The sequence below is a fragment of the Ovis canadensis genome, chromosome 3 (assembly GCF_042477335.2).
Source record: "Ovis canadensis isolate MfBH-ARS-UI-01 breed Bighorn chromosome 3, ARS-UI_OviCan_v2, whole genome shotgun sequence".
Classification (NCBI taxonomy): domain Eukaryota; kingdom Metazoa; phylum Chordata; class Mammalia; order Artiodactyla; family Bovidae; genus Ovis; species Ovis canadensis.
The window spans coordinates 20,564,747-20,584,123 of NC_091247.1; the positions used below are offsets into that span (position 1 = coordinate 20,564,747).

The 19,377-nt window shown below is 47.8% G+C and overlaps 1 protein-coding gene across 1 annotated transcript; it reads right to left on the minus strand.

Moving 5' to 3' along the window:
• Positions 1-9,206: 9,206 nt before the first annotated feature.
• On the minus strand, positions 9,207-16,751 carry NTSR2 (neurotensin receptor 2). The gene is given in 5 exon segments (XM_069586305.1): positions 9,207-9,377; positions 9,379-9,553; positions 10,823-10,913; positions 12,949-13,198; positions 16,128-16,751. Coding segments are annotated over 5 exon segments (1,257 nt in total). The 3' UTR covers positions 9,207-9,260.
• Positions 16,752-19,377: the final 2,626 nt, after the last annotated feature.

Below are 19,377 nucleotides of genomic sequence, written 5' to 3' on the forward strand. Positions count from 1 at the left end.
AAAAGCAAGAAAACTGTTGGGACCTAACAAACGCCATGATAGGCTTCAGGGACTAAGGTAGGACTCACGGGAAAGGCTGAGTCATTGCCCAGTGAGGTCATCCCCGCGGATGCCAGGACTTGTCTAATCAGCATACTCCCCATAACCTGGTTTGAGTTTATCAGGACGTAAAAGACATGCCCCTGCAGCCAATAGTCAATTAGTAAATACCAGGAAACCCCTGCAGCCAATAAAGATTAGCCAATTAGTAAATACTAGGAAACTCCTGCAGCCAATCAGCCCTTGCCAACGCTCTGTTCTAAAACCTATAAATACTGCTGTAAATCTGGGCTCGGAGCTCCTTGCTCCACTCCACTGCGTTGGATGTGGCGGGAACCCTAGCTCGAGCTAGAAATAAAACCCCTTCATGCTTTTGCATTGCTGTGGACGTCTTATTCTCTCAGTTTTGGGGACTCGGACTCTGGACATAACAAAAACTTAGGGAATAAAGAACATATCTAAAACTATCAATAATCAAATTAATTTTCTTAACTCAGATTGTGTCAAGAAAGCTAATCAGACTAGGGCTTCATATTTAAAAATTAAATAGGCAATGGGATGTTTTAAGTTAAAGTCCCAGGTTCTACTCAGGGTGATAAGACTGTCCCCAAACTTTGTAAAAATGCCAACTATGAAATATGAAGAACTCAGAAATGTGAGAAGGGGTAAATTGTGTAATCATAAGGGGAGACTAGTACATCTCTCGCAGAAGTAGAGAAAAAAGACCCACAGAAATGAGAGTTGGTCTACAGTAATTAGCCTTCAAAGAGGAGAGAATTCTTGTATAATAAAGATTCCAGAAAATGTTCTAGGATAGATAGTAGTGATGGTTGCATACACTGTGAAAGTGCTAATTTTTATGTGTATATAAACCATAAAAAAACTCTCCCAGAACCTTGGGAAATACGGAATCCTGTACTTCTGCAAGGCCAGATAACAGTCACCCCAAAACCAGATAACAATAGTAAGTTCACACCAATAACACCAGTTCTTTTTTCCTGAATGCTTTCAGCAATCTAAGACTCTTGCAATAAAGGAGGAAAAATCGTGCTCCAGGAGCAACATTTATATGGATGTCAGTGTTCTCAACACAGGATGTGGCAGTGCAGAGGGCATGGAATCTGAAACTGGGAGACTTGGGTTCGCTCCTTGGTTCTTCTGCCAAGTCAACCAGCTCCATATGTTAGCTATGAAATCAGCAACAGTGAGTAGCAAACTTTTTTCACCATATAGTATGGTTATGTATTTTACTAGATGACTAATTGTCCATTATTTCATTTAATCATCACAATTAACACTTGAAGAAGCAGATCATTGGTATCATTTTACACAAAAGAAACTAGGGCTCAGAAAGGCTAGGTGACTCACCAGAGATCACACGGGTCTCAAGTGACGAAATGGATCTAGATTCATCCCTGCAAGTGTCAGGATAGTTCCATTAACATCACAGCTGCTTCTTATTTTGAGTTATTTACTCCCACCAAATGCTATATATTAGTAGGTGCTGTTAGCTTCTAAGACTGTGCAATGAAAAATATTGATCCCGAATTTTCTCACTGAGAGGAGAGGTGTTGGGTCGCCTGTTGAAGGTGGTTCTGGGTTCACCAATGTACCACAGGCAGCACATTAAGTACCATCCAGAGTCCAGGAAACCCCCAGCATCAAGGTTTAGAAACCACTTCCAATAAAGATGTCTGCACTAAACCTGTCAGGTCTGGCTTCAGATTCTGCAGACAGCCCTCATTTCAGGGAAAACCGTGAACCAAGGGCAAGTCCAGTGTCCACAGCTGCTGTTTCTTTTTCAGTCTACTGGCTTAAGAGGACTTCCAGCTCAAAAGGAATTAGCATTTTAATTAGCGAAACAGTTGGAAAGGCCAGTACAGATTTTTCAAGTCCTTCAGGTCTAGAGGAGAAACAAATTCTGTGACTGCATTTGTCATTCGCCGAATAGACTGTCCCAGTTTCCTTGGGCCTTTTCTTCTAGAACTCTGGCGAGCAGCAGTTTTTCTCTTAGAATCTTTACTCTATGCAAGGTTTTTCCTTGGGTGGCAATCCACCCTGCCAGAAAGAGTGGGCTTTAGGTGGTGCTGAGTGGAATTGTGTTCCCCAAAATGATATATTGAAGTCCTAAGGAGAATGAAAAAGTTGGCTTAAAGCTCAACATTCAGAAAACTAAGACCATGGCATCTGGTCCCATCACTTCATGGCAAATAGATGGGGAAACAGTGGGAACAATGCCTGACTTTATTTTGGAGGGCTCCAAAATCACTGCAGATGGTGATTGCAGCCATGAAATTAAAAGATGCTTACTCCTTGGAAGAAAAGTTACCAACTTAGACAGCTTATTAAAAAGCAGAGACATTCCTTTGCCAACAAATGTCTGTCTAGTCAAGGCTATGGTTTTCCCAGTGGTCATGTATGGATATGAGAGTTGGACTATGAAGAAAGCTGAGCGCTGAAGAATTGATGCTTTTGAACTGTGGTGTTGGAGAAGACTCTTGACAGTCCCTGGACTGCAAGGAGATCCAACCAGTCCAACTTAAAGGAGATCAGTCCTGAATATTCATCGGAAGGACTGATTTTGAAGCTGAAACTCCAATACTTTGGCCAGCTGATGTGAAGAGCTGACTGATTTGAAAAGACCCTGATGCTGGGAAAGATTGAAGGCCAGAGGAGAAGGGGATGACTGCGGGGGGCCAGCGTGAGGAACTCCGCCCATGGCAAAGGTCATGAGGAAGGAGGCTTGGCATACGCAAAGGAGTGATCAAGCCTCAGGAAATCCCCTGTTCCCAAGCATCTACCCCAAAACCAGAGTCTGTTTTATGCTCTCCCCCATAACCATTTCTCTCGGAGAAGGAGTTAACGTGCAGCTCCAAGTCAGTAAACATTCCTGGGCATGACAAGAGTGTTTCAGCTTACGGACTCCTCTGAAGGTTATCTAGCCCACCTGTATAGGTTCCTCCGGCCACGTGTGATTGTTTACAGCCTCCCAATCTGAGAGGCACAAGATGTTTTAGACTTACTAAAGGCAAATTCTTTTGGGGAGTTGGAAATTATTAGTATAGTGGGTTGGTTAGGAATTATATTGGTGAAGGGTTTTTCATTTGTTGTGCCAATAATTGCTGCTAATTCCCTGCCCTGGGTGTGACAAGGGTGTCTTAGGTCAAAACTCTCTGCTGACAGACTAGCTTGTGTGACAGGATTATCCATACTCCTGCCACTACCCACATGATTGTTTACTACCTCTCAACCATAAACAGCACAGAGAGCTTTGGAGTATTTTGAAAGTCTTAATTAGCATAGGGCTTTTCTCATTGTTGAGTCAGATTGCCGCCAGGCCTCCATATCCTTAGGCACCTGGGAATATATTAATCAATGTATTTGGAATATAGAAAAGGAAATATAGTAGTTTTAAGGTTAGCAATACTAGACTTTTGAGTTAATGAATTTTCTCTTTTGTAATAGATCACTGTACTTTGTTATAAATCACTGTGTCCTTGCTATGTAAAAATGTAGCTTTATCACTATCTTAAGACTAAATAGATCTTAAGGGGAGCATTGTGAAAGGATTTTCAGTTGTTGGGCTGATGTTTGCTGCTAAATCTCCATGTTCCCTACCCTTATAATGAATATAACTAACATATAGGACAAATAAGTATTAACCTTTAAGCATATAGGAGAAATAAGTATTAACCCTTAAGATTAATCATGTTAACCTTGGGTTAAATAAATTCCTTTCTTGATTGTAACTCACTACACCCTCACCCTATAGGAATGTAACTTTATTTGGAGGGTGGTGCCTGGTTTAAGAAAAAACACCCTTGGAAAAAATAAGTTTTTTGGTTATCAGAAAGAAAGGATCATAAACTGTCAGCAGGTCTCATGGCCAGAAGATGATGTAATATCCCTAAGACCTTTTTTTTTATACATTTATGTGAAGCACCTGATTTTGATAAAGGTCAGGACTGCTGACCCCCGTGTGACTCTGTATTCATCCCTATGTGTAACAAAAGGTATATCAGTTCAGTTCAGTCACTCAGTCGTGTCCGACTCTTTGCGACCCCATGAATCCCAGCACGCCAGGCCTCCCTGTTCATCACCATCTCCCGGAATTCACTCAGACTCACGTCCATCGAGTCCGTGATGCCATCCAGCCATCTCATACTCGGTCGTCCCCTTCTCCTCCTGCCCCCAATCCTTCCCAGCATCAGAGTTTTTTCCAATGAGTCAACTCTTCGCATGAGGTGGCCAAAGTACTGGATTTTCAGCTTTAGCATCATTCCTTCCAAAGAAATCCCAGGGTTGATCTCCTTCAGAATGGACTGGTTGGATCTCCTTGCAGTCCAGGGGACTCTCAAGAGTCTTCTCCAACACCACAGTTCAAAAGCATCAATTCTTCAGCGCTCAGCCTTCTTCACAGTCCAACTCTCACATCCATATGTGACCACAGGAAAAACCATAGCCTTGACTAGACGGACCTTAGTCGGCAAAGTAATGTCTGTGCTTTTGAATATGCTATCTAGGTTGGTCATAACTTTTTTTCCAAGGAGTAAGCGTCTTTTAATTTCATGGCTGCAGTCACCATCTGCAGTGATTCTGGAGCCCAAAAAAATAAAGTCTGACACTGTTTCCACTGTTTCCCCATCTATTTCCCATGAAGTGATGGGACCAGATGCCATGATCTTCATTTTCTGAATGTTGAGCTTTAGGCCAACTTTTTCACTCTCCACTTTCACTTTCATCAAGAGGCTTTTTAGTTCCTCTTCACTTTCTGCCATAAGGGTAGTGTCATCTGCATATCTGAGGTTATTGATATTTCTCCTGGCAATCTTGATTCCAGCTTGTGTTTCTTCCAGTCCAGCATTTCTCATGATGTACTCTGCATATAAGTTAAATAAGCAGGGTGACAATATACAGTCTTGAAGTACTCCTTTTCCTATTTGGAACCAGTCTGTTGTTCCATGTCCAGTTCTAACTGTTGCTTCCTGACCTGCATACAGATTTCTCAAGAGGCAGGTCAGGTGGGCTGGTATTCCCATCTCTTTCAGAATTTTCCACAGTTTATTGTGATCCACACAGTCAAAGGCTTTGGCATAGTCAATAAAGCAGAAATAGATGTTTTTCTGGAACTCTCTTTCTTTTTCCATGATCCAGTGGATGTTGGCAATTTGATCTCTTGTTCCTCTGCCTTTTCTAAAACCAGCTTGAACGTCAGGGAGTTCACGGTTCACGTATTGTTGAAGCCTGGCTTGGAGACTTTTGAACATTACTTTACTAGCATGTGAGATGAGTGCAATTGTGCAGTAGTTTGAGCATTCTTTGGCATTGCCTTTCTTTGGGATTGGAATGAAAACTGACATTTTCCGGTCCTGTGGCCACTGCTGAGTTTTCCAAATTTGCTGGCATATTGAGTGCAGCACTTTCACAGCATCATCTTTCAGGATTTGAAACAGCTCAGTTGGAAATCCATCACCTCCACTAGCTTTGTTCATAGTGATGCTTTCTAAGGCCCACTTGACTTCACATTCCAAGATGTCTGGTTCTAGATTAGTGATCACATCATCATGATTATCTGGATCACGAAGATCTTTTTTGTACAGTTCTCCTGTGTATTCTTGCCACCTCTTCTTAATATCTTCTGCTTCTGTTAGGTCCCTATCATTTCTGTCCTTTATCGAGCCCATCTTTGCATGACATGTTCCCTTGGTATCTCTAATTTTCTTGAAAAGATCTCTAGTCTTTCCCAATCTGTTGTTTTCCTCTATTTCTTTGCATTGATCGCTGAAGAAGGCTTTCTTATCTCTTCTTGCTATTCTTTGGAACTCTGCATTTAGATGCCTATATCTTTCCTTTTCTCCTTTGCTTTTCGCTTCTCTTCTCTTCACAGCTATTTGTAAGGCCCTCCAGACAGCCATTTTGCTTTTTTGCATTTCTTTTCCATGGGGATGGTCTTGATCCCTGTCTCCTGCACAATGTCACGAACTTCATTCCATAGTTCATCAGGCACTCTATCTATCAGATCTAGGCCCTTAAATCTATTTCTCACTTCCACTGTATAATCATAAGGGATTTGGTTTAGGTCATACCTGAAAGGTATATAAGCAAACCCCAAAATAAAGGAATTGGATCAGTTTCCAGAAAGACTGATTCCCCCATGTTGTTTCTTTCTTGCTCCCAGTTTTTCTGGCTGAATTCCCATCTGGAGCATGGATGCTATTCCACGTAAACCAAGTTATTCAGCCTCTTTTTCTCCACTAATTTTCCTATTACACTATCTGTTTCTAATCTCTCTGTATATCTGTGATTAAATATGTATTTTTCCAAGGATGCCGACACTGTCCCCACCTTCGAATTCCCTGGATCCACCAGTGCTGGACCCCCGGCAGATGACAGAGGATAAGATGGTTGGATGGCATCACTGACTCAATGGACATGAGTTTGAGTGAACTCCTGGAGTTGGTGATGGACAGGGAGGCCTGGCGTGCTGCAGTCCATGGGGTCGCAAAGAGTCGGACACGACTGAGCGACTGAACCGAACTGAACCCTCAGTCCTTCAGTATGTGAATTTAATTGGAAATAGAGTTGTTGCTGATGTAGTTAGTTGAAATGATATCATATTGAAGTCAAGTAGACTCCTAATCTACTTGTAAGTGGTGTCCTTAATAAGAGAAAGAAAAACAGGAAGAATGCCATGGGCCCATGGACACAGAGTGGAGTGGTCCATTTACATGCTAAGGAATTCCAAGGATTGCCGGGGAGCATCAGAAGCTGAAGACAAAGATTCTTTACTAGAGCTCCAGAGATGGGCCTTTTGGATCAGATCACAGGACTTCCCAGATAACTCAGTGGTAAAGAACCTGCCTGCCAATGCAGGCGATGCAGGTTCTATCCCTGCCTGGAGAAGGAAACCCACTCCAATATTCTTGCCAGGAGAACCCCATGGACAGAGGAGTCTGGTGGGCTACAGTCCATGCGATCTCAAAGAGTCGTACATGGCTTAACGACTGACCAGAAACAACAGGGGCATCACTGACTCAGTGGACATGAGTTTGAGCAAGCTCTAGGAGATGGTGAAGGACAGGGAAGCCTGGCGTGCTGTAGTCCATGGGGTCATAAAGAGTCAGACATGACTGAGCAACTGAACAACAACAGGGGGCCTCAGCCAGTGCCACAGCCCAGCCGCGCAGGGCAGAGAGGGGCTGCCCCTCCACATGCCCATCTGGGGCATGTCCTTGTCCATCCACCAGGCGGCCTTATGCCTGGCTGCAGAGCCACCTGACCGGAGGTCCCGAGGCCAGTGCTGGGCGACTCCTTCCAGGATGCCCTTCTTCCCTGACAAGGAGGGTGGTTGGCTCTGTGCAGGCTCCCCGTGAAGTGTGTGTCTTCTCCTCTGGCCTTTTCTCACAGCCTCTGGGGCTGGGGGCTGGGATAGTCGCTTCCCAGTCATGCAGCAGTCCCTGTACAGCACCCCGGGCCGTGTGCCCAGGCTGGGCCTTCCTCCTCCAACCGCACATCCTGTCTTCCTTTGCCCATTCCAGCTTTTCACTTCAAACAGGGTGCCCATCCAGGTGTGTGTGTGTGTAGTGTGTTGATTTGTCAAGTATGTATGTGTCAAGTATATGGTGTGATACATATGCATGCGTGTGTGTGCACATGGTGTGTGTGTGGTGTGTCTGACTGTGTGCGTGTGGTATGTCTGACTCTGTGCATGTGGTGTGTCTGGTTGTGCCCACAAGGTGTGTGTGGTGTGTCTGTGATTGTGTGCATGTGGTGTGTGTGGTGTGTCTGTGATTGTGTGCATGTGGTGTGTGTGGTGTGTCTGTGATTGTGTGCATGTGGTGTGTGTGGTGTGTCTGTGATTGTGTGCATGTGGTGTGTGTGGTGTGTCTGTGATTGTGTGCATGTGGTGTGTGTGGTGTGTCTGTGATTGTGTGCATGTGGTGTGTGTGGTGTGTCTGTGATTGTGTGCATGTGGTGTATCTGGTTGTACGCATGTGTGTGTGAGGTGTATCTGTGTGATTGCATGCATGTGGTGTGTGTGTGGTGTGTCTGACTCTGTGCATGTGGTGTGTCTGGTTGTGCCCACAAGGTGTGTGTGGTGTATCTGTGATTGTGTGCATGTGGTGTGTGTGGTGTATCTGTGATTGTGCGCATGTGGTGTGTGTGGTGTGTCTGTGATTGTGTGCATGTGGTGTATCTGGTTGTACTCATGTGTGTGTGAGGTGTATCTGTGTGATTGCATGCATGTGGTGTGTGTGTGTGTTGTGTCTGTGGTTGTGCACACCTGGTGCATGTGGTGTGTCTGTGTGATTGTGTGCGTGTGGTGTGTGTGCACAGGTGCTGGTTCTGACATGAACCAGGTGGGTGATGGTGGATCAGGAGTTGGACTCAGTTCGGAGAAACATCAACACAGTTCATCAGAAAGAACCTTTTCTGGGTCTTTCTACTCTGCGCCCAGTGTTCTCTTCCTGCCCCTTCGCAGGCCTGTGGCTTCAACAGCTTCTAGACACTCATAGGAAAACCACACTTTCTCTGTGGGCTCAGGCCTCATAAGGCTTCAGGAGCAAGGCTGGCATGTCAAGCCTGTGCAGACAGGGGAAGGGATGGGGTCTGTGGAGGACTGGAGGGAGCCTGCCTGGATGAGAAGAGTGGAAGTGCAGCTCTTCTGAACACCAGGCTGGCTGGAGAGCGTCTGCAGTGCTGTCCTTCAGAGCAGGTGGACATGCAGGCCAGAAAGGAGGGGGCAGCTGGTGACCGCAGGCTCTCCGAAGCGCACAGAACACCCTGGTAAGGTGAAGAGCTGCTCCCTTACTGGGAAAGACTAGAGGATTTTACTGTGACTTATGTGACCTAACAGTGCAGTCAGCTCTGGGCACTGTTGATTTGTCATTTGTGGAAATTCATGGGACGTCTGAGCACACAACCTGTAAAAGCTGGTGGACTTCTAGGAGAGCAGAAAAAAAAGAAAAAATAGTGGTAACAACAAAAATAATGGCAGCGAAAATATACTCTTTATTATGCTCTAGGCACTAAGCATGTAACCGTCAAACAGCATGAAAAGATGGGTATTATTCATCTCCTTCATACAGATGAGGAGACTGAGGCTAAGAGGGGCAAGTGACTTGCCTGCAGGTACACAACTGGTCAGCAGCAGAGGCTGGGTTCCCTTTAGTTCCCCCTGATCACGCAGCTTGAGTTATTAGTGTTGAAATTGCTGAGCACTAGAGGGCTAGGCAGTCAGGGTTGTTCTGCTCATTATTCAATTTCATCCAGGCTGGGGGTCCTGGGGGAGCCCCAGAGCTGGAAGCTGTACCCACTCGGGTGTGGCTCTGGGGTCCCCGGGGGGAATGACTCCATGGGGTGGTGCTCTCGACACAGGGAGCCGAGGGCCTCCAGGAAGAGTTTTCTGAAGGAGGAGGACACCGCGTTGTACAGGACAGGCGTCACTGCCGAGCTGACGTAGAAGAGCGTGTTGGTCACCATGTAGAAGTAGTGATAGAAATCGTAGAGCTTGCTGGAAGGGAAACCCGGAAGGCTGGTTAGAGGGCCTGCTGCCTGCCCGCCGGGTCCTCCCCTTCCTGTTGGGAGCGTCTCCCCCTCCACAGGGCCAGGTCAGGAAGGCCTGCCAGGCCCAGCTGCCTGCAGAGTGAAAAGCACCCCTGCTGATGGACAGAGACCAGCGTCCAGGCTCTCGAGATGTGGGGAGCCTCGTGCTGCTGCGTGAGGTCAAGGAGATGTGGCTTCTTGAAGGGGAGAGAGGCATTCTGAGAATTCCCTGGCTGCCTTGGGAAGGGCTGCACCTGTGTACATGTTGGTGTGTGTGTCTGTGTGCATGCTTATGTATGAGTGCACTTGTGTGTGCACTCTCATATATGTGCACAGGTGTGTCCGAGCTTGTGCATGTGTGTGCACACTTGTGCATATGTGTGAGTGCACTTGTGCATGTGTTTGTGTGTGTGCACTCTCATATATGTGCACAGGTGTGTCCGAGCTTGTGCATGTGTGTGCACACTTGTGCATATGTGTGAGTGCACTTGTGCGTGTGTTTGTGTGTGTGCACTCTCATATATGTGCACAGGTGTGTCCGAGCTTGTGCATGTGTGTGCACACTTGTGTATGTGTGTGAGTGCACTTGTGCATGTGTTTGTGTGTGCGCACTTGTATGTGTACCCCTGGGTGCCTGTGCTTGTGCATACGTGTGCATGTACTTGTGTGTCTGTGTGTAGGGGAAATTGCAGCTCTCGAGAACCAGTCATCTGTTGACACAACTATTTCCTTGGAGGCCACATAGGATCTCTCTCCTCTCAGATGTCCGACTTCCGCTTATCATCAGGTTGCAGTGATTTCCAAAAGAAAGAGAAGGGATTCTCAGCTTGGGTTTTCTCCCATTGTGTCATGAAATGGGTGTGCACGGTCTCATCTCTAAGCAGCCTCTGTTAGCTCGTGGAATCCCAGCTCTGAGGCCTCCTCCCTCTCTCCCTCCTTGTGAGAACATGGTCTTTGCCCTGTTCCCTACCTGCAGGCAGCTCTCCATCCTGGAGTCAGGAGGCTGGAAGCCTTGACTGCCACTCACACGGCCTGAGCAGTTCAGAGAGTTTTCTAGATGATGCTTGGTTCCCCACCCTGAACTGGAAACTTTTGGGATAACAGACTGGGCAGGGCCAGCTAGAATGGAGGCCAGAGTTCTGGAGAGGCCAGCAAGCAGGGGCTTCCCCTGGAGAGTGCAGGCAATCCCAGCCCCAGGCCCCGGCCCCCATGAGCTGGGGTTCCTCCCCTCACTCACTCGGTCCACCGTTCGTCAGGGACGTAGCAGTACATGAGCCTGCGGATGTGGTACGGCATCCAACAGACGACATACACGGCCACAATAGCTCCTGCAGGACAGGTGGGGAGAGAGACAGACAGCGAACACATTAGCAGTTATGCAGCTCTGAGGGCGGAACCTGCCCGGGGTGACAACAGCCTTTCCCAAGAGCTTGTTCCTGGAGTCAAGGGGTTGGCAGGTTATCTGGCACACTCTTGTCTGGAAAGAGTGAAGGTGAAAGTCGCTCAGTCATGTCCAACTCTTTGCATCCCCATGGACTATACAGTTCATGGAAGTCTCCAGGCCAGAATACTGGAGTGGGCAACCTTTCTCTTCTCCAGGGGGATCTTCCCAACCCAGGTCTCCCACATTGCAGGCAGATTCTTTACCAACTGAGGTATTAGGAAAGCCCCACTCTTGTCTGGATCTGTCCCCAAACCTGCTGTTACCCTGTCCTCTGAGTGAATGTCCACTTTAATCCTAACTGGCCCACTGACATGCTTCTAGAAACTTCTACAACATCTATAACCTCCTGGCCACTAGAATCTATCCCCAACTCAGGGCTGGATATTCCCCCTTGGTCATCTAACTGCACAGATGTGTGTGCATGTGTGCCTGCTAAGTCGCTTCAGTCATGTCTGACTCTTTGTGACCCAGTGGACTGTAGCCCGCAAGGCTCCTCTGTCCATGGGATTCTCCAGGCAAGAATACTAGAGTGGGTTGCCGTGCCCTCCTCCAGGGGATCTTCCCCACCCAGGGATTGGACCCATGCCTCTGTGTCTCCTGCATTGACAGGGTTCTTTATCACTAGCACCACCTGGGAAGCCCAACTGCATAGACAATAGAGCTCAAATATCCTGCCTTACAAAGCCTCTCCCCTCCTGTATCCCCTTTTTCTGGTTGATTGATGGCACCACTGTCCATCTGACACCCAAGTCATAAGCCAGAGAGTCTTCTCTTTCCAGTACCCCCAAGATGCAGTCTATTAAAAAGTTACTCCCTAGCATCTCTCCTCTCTCCTTTTCTCCCCAACTTCACTGTGCCCACCCCAGGGGACCACATCTTCCCTCCACTGGACTGTGACAGCAGTCTCCTAACTGGCCCTATTGACCTAAACTTCTCCTCCTTCCTTTCCCTCCTTCTCCTCCCGCCCTGAGTGGCAAACCCATTCTCTAATCTACTGAGGTCCCTGGACCAGCAGCATCCGCCTCAACTGGGAGTTTGTTAGAAATGTAGACTGTCACACCCAGACCAGACACATCAGAATTTCTGGATGGGGACCCAGGGGTCCACGTCTGACAACTCTCCCCAAGCATTCCTACGTGCATGGAAGTTTGAGAAGCACTGAAGAGCCTGTCCTGCAAAACTGCCAAGCATGTATATCTCAAGAGCAAGTCCTCCTGTCATTCCTGGACCCCGGCTCTTTCAGTGATGGCCCATTGTCTATGGAAAGAAGTCCAGGCCCTTCACGTGCTGCTTCTGCTACTTGGCACGTCACATCACATTTAGCTCTTGTATTTCAGTCCTGTGCACAAGACTGTGACATACACATGGCAGCAGAGACCCTGTCCCTCCATCCTTCTGGACCTTGTGTGTGCCTGGATCACACAGGTGCGTGGAGAGACCTCTGCTTTCCTGTGCCTTTCAAGTTGCCCTTACAGAGCCAAGTTTACCCAGATACTTAAACAAGCAAACACATAGATCAATGTCGCATCAGAGAAAGTGGAGAGTTAGTGGGGAACTGGATTTGGAGACCTAGCTGGCCTGCGTCCACAATGCCTGGTCAGCGGGTCCTTAAATACATCGGTTCCTCGTGTCCATCTGAACAGCCAGACTCCCTGAAAAGCAGCCAGGCATCTGCTTGTCTTTGTGCACCACCCCCTGGAGCCGATGGGGCGGTTAGTGTACACAATTTCCATTCCTTCTTTTAATTATACTACTGTACCTTCCAGAAGCCTGTTGGTGATTGTATAACTCCCCAGGGCATAGAGAAAAATGAGACCTAGACAGAGGCAGGAATTAGCTCAAGGCCATGTGGCCAGGGATTGGTGGAGACCACCCTGGTCTGGCCCTTCCACTCCGGGCGGGGTTACCGGGAACTTAACTGAGAATTTGGATGCTGCGCCGGAGGCCACGGATCCGGCGGGAGTCCTTGTGTCTCACCAGGGTGGCCTGGTCCCCCAGGGCCAGTGTCTTCCTCTCCTCGCTCATTAGCTCCAGGCGGCTGGGGGCAGAACTGCCTGCAGCGGGAGGGGACGGCATCTGGGAGCAGAGGGCTGCCAGGTGGCTCACGGTGACCCCGTTCAGGAAAGCGGTTAATGCCAAAGGGAGCACGAAGGACACCAGCACATTCACCTGGAAAAGGTGATTCCAAGGGTTATGGCAGTAGCTCCAAGGCTTGGTGACCGCTGGTCCTCAGGTGTGCCCAAGGGCCCAGGAATCTGCAGCAACAGGAGCAGGGCTGGGGCTGGGGCTGGGGCTGCGGGTGACAGCAGATTTACAGATGCTGAGAAAATTCTCTGAAAGTAAGGAGGGCAGTGAAAATAGAAAAGACAAGAAAACAGGGGATGTTTAGGATGCTCACTGTCTAAATAATAGCCATGCTGGAAAGAAAAATAGAGAAAACAGTGGAGGAAATTGTAATGCAGGAAAAAAACACATTTAAGAAAGTTTTCCCAGGGCTTCCTTAGTGGCTCATTGGTAAAGAATCCACTTGCCAGATGAATGGATAAGAAAGCTGTGGTACATATACACAATGGAATATTAATCAGCTATTAAGAAGAATGCATTTGAGTCAGTCCTAATGAGGTGGATGAAACTGGAGCCTATTATACAGAATGAAGTAAGTCAGAAAGAAAAACATCAATACAGTATATTAACGCCTATATACGGAGTTTAGAAAGATGGTAACGATGACCTTATTTGTAAGACAGAAAAAGAGACACAGATGTAAAGAACAGACTTTTGGACTCTGTAGGAGAAGGCGAGGGTGGGATGATTTGAGAGAATACCATTGAAACATGTATATTATCATGTGTAAAACAGATCGCCAGTCCAGATTCAATGCATGAGACAGGGTGCTCAGGGCTGGTGCACTGGGATGACCCAGAGGGATGGGATGAGGAGGGAGGTGGGAGGGGTGTCAGGATGGGGAACACATGTAAACCCATGGCTGATTCATGTCAATGTGTGGCAAAAAAAACACTACAATATTGTAAAGTAATTATCCTCCAATTAAAACTAAATAAATTAATTTTTAAAAAAAATCCACCTAGCCAGTGTAGGAGACGCAGGTTTGATCTGGCAGGATCTCACATGCCACAGAGCAACTAAGCCCGTGCACCACAACTATTGGGGCTCTGCTCTAAGCCCAGGAGCCACAACTACGGGGTCCACGTGCAGCAGCTGCTGAAGCCACGCTCCCTAGAGCCATCACTCTGCAACAAGAGAAGCCACGACCGTGGGAAGCTCACATATGGCTATTAGGGAGTAGCCCCTGCTTGCCACAACCAGAGAATAGCCCATGCATCAGTGAAGATGCAGCCCAGCCATAAATCAATAAAACTGGATTTTAAAAAAATTTTCCCAAAATTGAGGGATGTGAACTTCTAGACTGAAAGGCGTGTGGGTGCTCAGAACAATGGATGAAAATAAATCCACGTCAAGGCACGTTCTTACGACATTTAGCCCCTGGAGATAGAGTAGGTCTCCAAAGCTCCCAAAGGGATAAAACAGGGCACGTACAAAGGAGGGGAACCAGAATGGCCTTCAGTTCAGTTCAGTCGCTCAGTCGTGTCCAACTCTTTGCGACCCCATGGACTGCAGCACACCAGGCCTCCCTGTCCATCACCAACTGTCCTTAGACTCACTGAAAGCAATGAGAAAGCTAGAAAATAATAGACTGATGCTTTACAATTTGTGAGGAAAAACAGTTTCCATCTTGTAATGTTCTGCCCAGCCATACTGTGAGAAATGAGAGGATAAAATGAAATATGTTCAGACACATAAATTCTCAAAAAGTGTTTTTACCGTCTATGGACATTTTCTCAGGAGGTTACAAGAGCATATGTTCCATCAAAATAAGGTTGTGAACCAACATAGAGGGAGACCTGGGATCCCCAAATTGGGTGTCCCCTAGAGGAGCAGAAAGATGGGGTAGCATTGCCAAGGTGCTGGAGCAGAGGAGAGGCCTCCAGGCATGATTGAAAAATACAAGATGAGGTTGGTTGATTACCTGATGGGGCTCAACATATTGACAGGGTATTGATACTTCTGGTGTGTGCATGCTAAGCCGCTCAGTTGTGCTCAACTCTTTGCAATTTTGAAAGCAAGTGGAATGCCTTCCTATTGCGTTTTTATTCCTATTTCCACAGGAATTTCCATATTTTATTCCTATTTTCCATATTCCTGTTAAGATCGCAGTTGATATATATATTTCTTTTGAAATCTTTCATTAACATTGAATGTTTAGGCCTCTTTTTCTATCTGTACAATGACCCAATAAACTAGTTGTTCTTATCATGGGGCTACAGATCACTAGTTTGGGTGATAATAAAAAAGCAGAAGACTGGGTGGGTCATGAAATCTACAATTTTTAACCTGCTCTCCAGGTAATTCTCATACTCAATCACGTTTGCTCACCACTCCTGCAAGACTGGGAAGACTTCAGAGTCAATCTTGAGTTCAAATCTGGAATTTCCTCTATTTTTTTTATTGAGATATAGTTGGTTTACAATACTGTTAGTTTCAGGTATATAGCAAAGTGAGTCAGTTATACATATATACATATATATTTTTCAGATTATTTTCCATATAGGGTATTCCAAGATATTGAATATAATTCCCTGTGCTATACAGCAAATCTTTGTTGCTTGCCTATTTTATATACAGTACTTTTTATCTGCTAATTCTATAGTGCTAATTAATCCCGGGTCTCTCCCTCCCTTCCCCTTTGATAACCATGAATTTATTTTCTAGGTCTGAGGGTCTGTTTCTGTTTTGCATTTAGTCATTTATATTATGCTTTAGATTCCACACATAAACGATATCGTGTAATAATTTGTCTTCTCTGACTTACCTTCACTCAGTATGATAATCTCTACGTCCATCCGTGTCGCCACAAAATGGCATTATTTCATTCTTGTTTGGACTTCTCTTAGTGCTTCCCTTTGGCCAAGTCTCTCCCCAAATCCTTGGTTAAATCGGGCGGTGAGACCCAACTTTCTGACTGCTCTCTAGCGTGAGAGATGAAAACACAGGCGGTGGGGTCGCTCCTCCCGCTTACCTGGACGAAAACCTGCAGGGTAGCTCGGCTCACCAGCACGGTGCACACGCGCGAGGCGGGCTCCGGGTCCCCGCCCGCCGTCTCCAGCTCGTGCTTCTGCCCCATGATGACGGCCATGGGCAGGGCCAGGCCGAGCGAGGCGGCCCAGACGATGGACAGCAGGCGGCGGGTCTTGCGCGGAGTCAGCAGGCTTCTGGCGCGCAGGGGCTGGCACACGGCCAGGCAGCGCTCGGCGCTCAGGCTGGCCACGCTGAGCACCGTGGCGTAGGCGCACAGCTCGCGCACGAAATAGTAGGCGCGGCAACCCAGATCTCCGAAGACCCAGGGGTAGTGGAACCACACGAAGTTGTAGAGCTCCATGGGCACGCCGACCAGCAGCAGCAGCAGGGCGGAGAGCGCCAGGCTGAGCACGTGGCAGCGCAGGCGCCCCGGGGGCCCGGCCCGCGCCTTCAGCACCACGTGCACGGACAGCGCATTGCCCGCCGTGCCCAGCGCGAAGATGAGAGAGTAGAGCGCGGTGAACAGCACCTTGGCCCAGAGGCGCGTGTCCACGCCCAGCCGCGCGTCCAGGCTCAGCGCGGGCCCGGGGCTGGGTCCCGGGGTCCGCGGGCTGCCAGTCTCCATCGCGTTCCCGAGACTGCGCTCCCTCCCTCTCCCTGCCCGGAGACTGGGCGAGCTGCCCTGTTGGCCAGCGCCTCCCCTCCTCTCTGGGAACCTCCAGAATGGGAGGACACGCCCCGCGAAGGGTGCCCTGGAGCCGGCGGAGGACCGCGAGGGTAAGCCTGTTAGCTGCGCTCACGTTTCTCAGTTCAGTCCCCTGCGGGGGAAACACGTGCTGGATGGAGGGTAGGCTCATTCTGGGGGGACCTGAGAGACAGTGAGTTGGGCCGAATGCCTCCATTTACTAGCTGTGTGACCTTGGGCAAGTTATTTTTTGTCCTCTCAACCCTTTTCTGCATTTTAAAAATACCGACACTGCGGACTTTCTGCTAAGATTGCTGGGTGAATCTGTGTGAAACTCTTTACCTGTGGCATAAGCAGGCATCCCACATGCACCATGTGCTCTGCTGCTGCCTGGGTACCGTCCCAGGGTGACTGATCAAGAATTTTCCCACATGTCAACATTTCTCAGGTAACTCAGTGGTAAAGAATCCACCTGCAATGCAGCAGACTGAGGTTTGATCCCTGGATTGGGAAGATCCCCTGGAGGAGGAAATGGCAACCCACTCCAGGATTCTTGCCTGGAAAATGCCATGGGTAGAGGAGGAGCCTGGTGGGCTATAGTCCATGGGGTCATAAAGAATCAGACACGAATGAGCATGCATGCAACATTTTGAAGCTGTTATTCTTAGAAAAGATCTCTTTCATCTTCTTGCTAAAGGCTGTTTCAGTGCTGCAGTAATGTCCTCCAGGAAGTCCTCTGTCAGCTGCCCCCACATGATATTTGCTTTTCCCATCCTTTGAGGACGTCATGCTCATGGAGCAGTATGAGAAAGTGGAAAGAAGTATTGAGCATGTTTTAAAGCCTTCCATAGGTCTCTTTCTTAGCCCCATCTAGAACACCAGAACTTAATTCACTTATTTAAGTTTTTTTGGCTGCACTGGGTCTTCCATTGTTGTACCCGGGCTTTCTCTGCTTGTGGCAAGCGGGGGGCTACTCTCTAGTTGCGATGTGCAGGAAGGTGAGATACAGTTAATAAGGGAGTGAGGAAGACTCAGCACCAATGACACATCCAGTGGGCTCTCCCTACAGATGTGTGCAGAGGGCTCAGCATTTCTATCTTCACCCAGGGGACTAGAGGAGAATGACTGTTATGCCCTCTGGTTGTAAATCCCATACCTGGTCCCTCTAAGCTGAAACTCTGAGAACATATCCGTGCGTGGATGCTCTGGGCCTAGCACTTGCTTCTTCAGTACCCACAAGAACTTAATTTTGCCCCTGAATAAAATCATCACTTGTGTTAAGATTGCTTTCAGCCTGTATTGGAAGACTCTGATCTTTGATATCCTCCACTGTCTATGTTAGAATCAAAATCTGGGCTTCCCTGTTGAGTCACAAAGTGAAAGTTGCTCAGTCGTGCCAGACTGTTTGCAACCCCATGGACTATACCGTCCATGGAATTCTCCAGGCCAGAATACTGGAGTGGGTAGCTGTTCCCTTCTCCAAGGGATCTTCCCAACTCAGGGATTGGACCCAGGTGTCCCACATTGCAGGCAGATTCTTAACCAGCTGAGCCACCAGGAAAGCCCAAGAATACTGGAGTGGGTAGCCTGTCCCTTCCCCAGTGAATCTTCCTGATTGAGGAATCAAACTGGGGTCTCATGCATTGTGGAAGGATTCTTTACCAGTTGAGCTACCAGGGAAGCCTGCTGGGTCACAGGCCAAGCTAAATTTCTCGATCTCTAATTGTGCAGCAAATAATTCAGAACTATCTAATACTAGAGGGTGCTGCTGGGGGTGGCAGTTATGGAAGGGAAGGATTACATGTCCAGAGATGCCAGAGGCAGGATGCTACATTGTTCAGGGCTGTGGTGTGAAGTACTGACAAGGCTTCCTGGCCAGGCAAGGTGTCTCTGGGTCTAGGAATCTGGGTGTTCTGTTTGCTTTGTGTACCTAGATTCCTAACTTTCTTGCCTGTTGCATGTAGGGTTCCATCAAAAGGGCTTCTACCATGGACTCAACTGTGTTCCCCTCCCCATTGGTTGAAGACTTAACCCCTAGTGTGAGTGCATCTGGAGTAAGGAGATAATTAGAGATAAAGGAGATCATCAGTTCAGTTCAGTCGCTCAGTCGTGTCTGACTCTTTGCGACCCCGTGAATCCCAGCACACCAGGCCTCCCTGTCCATCACCATCTCCTGGAGTTCACTCAGACTCACATCCATCGAGTCAGTGATGCCATCCAGCCATCTCATCCTCTGTCATCCCCTTCTCCTCCTGCCCCCAATCCTTCCCAGCATCAGGGTCTTTTCCAATGAGTCAACTCTTCTCATGAGGTGGCCAAAGTACTGGAGTTTCAGCTTTAGCATCATTCCTTCCAAAGAAATCCCAGGGCTGATCTCCTTCAGAATGGACTGGTTGGATCTCCTTGCAGTCCAAGGGACTCTCAAGAGTCTTCTCCAACACCACAGTTCAAAAGCATCAATTCTTCAGTGCTCAGCCTTCTTTACAGTCCAACTCTCACATCCATATGTGACCACAGGAAAAACCATAGCCTTGACTAGATGGACCTTAGTCGGCAAAGTAATGTC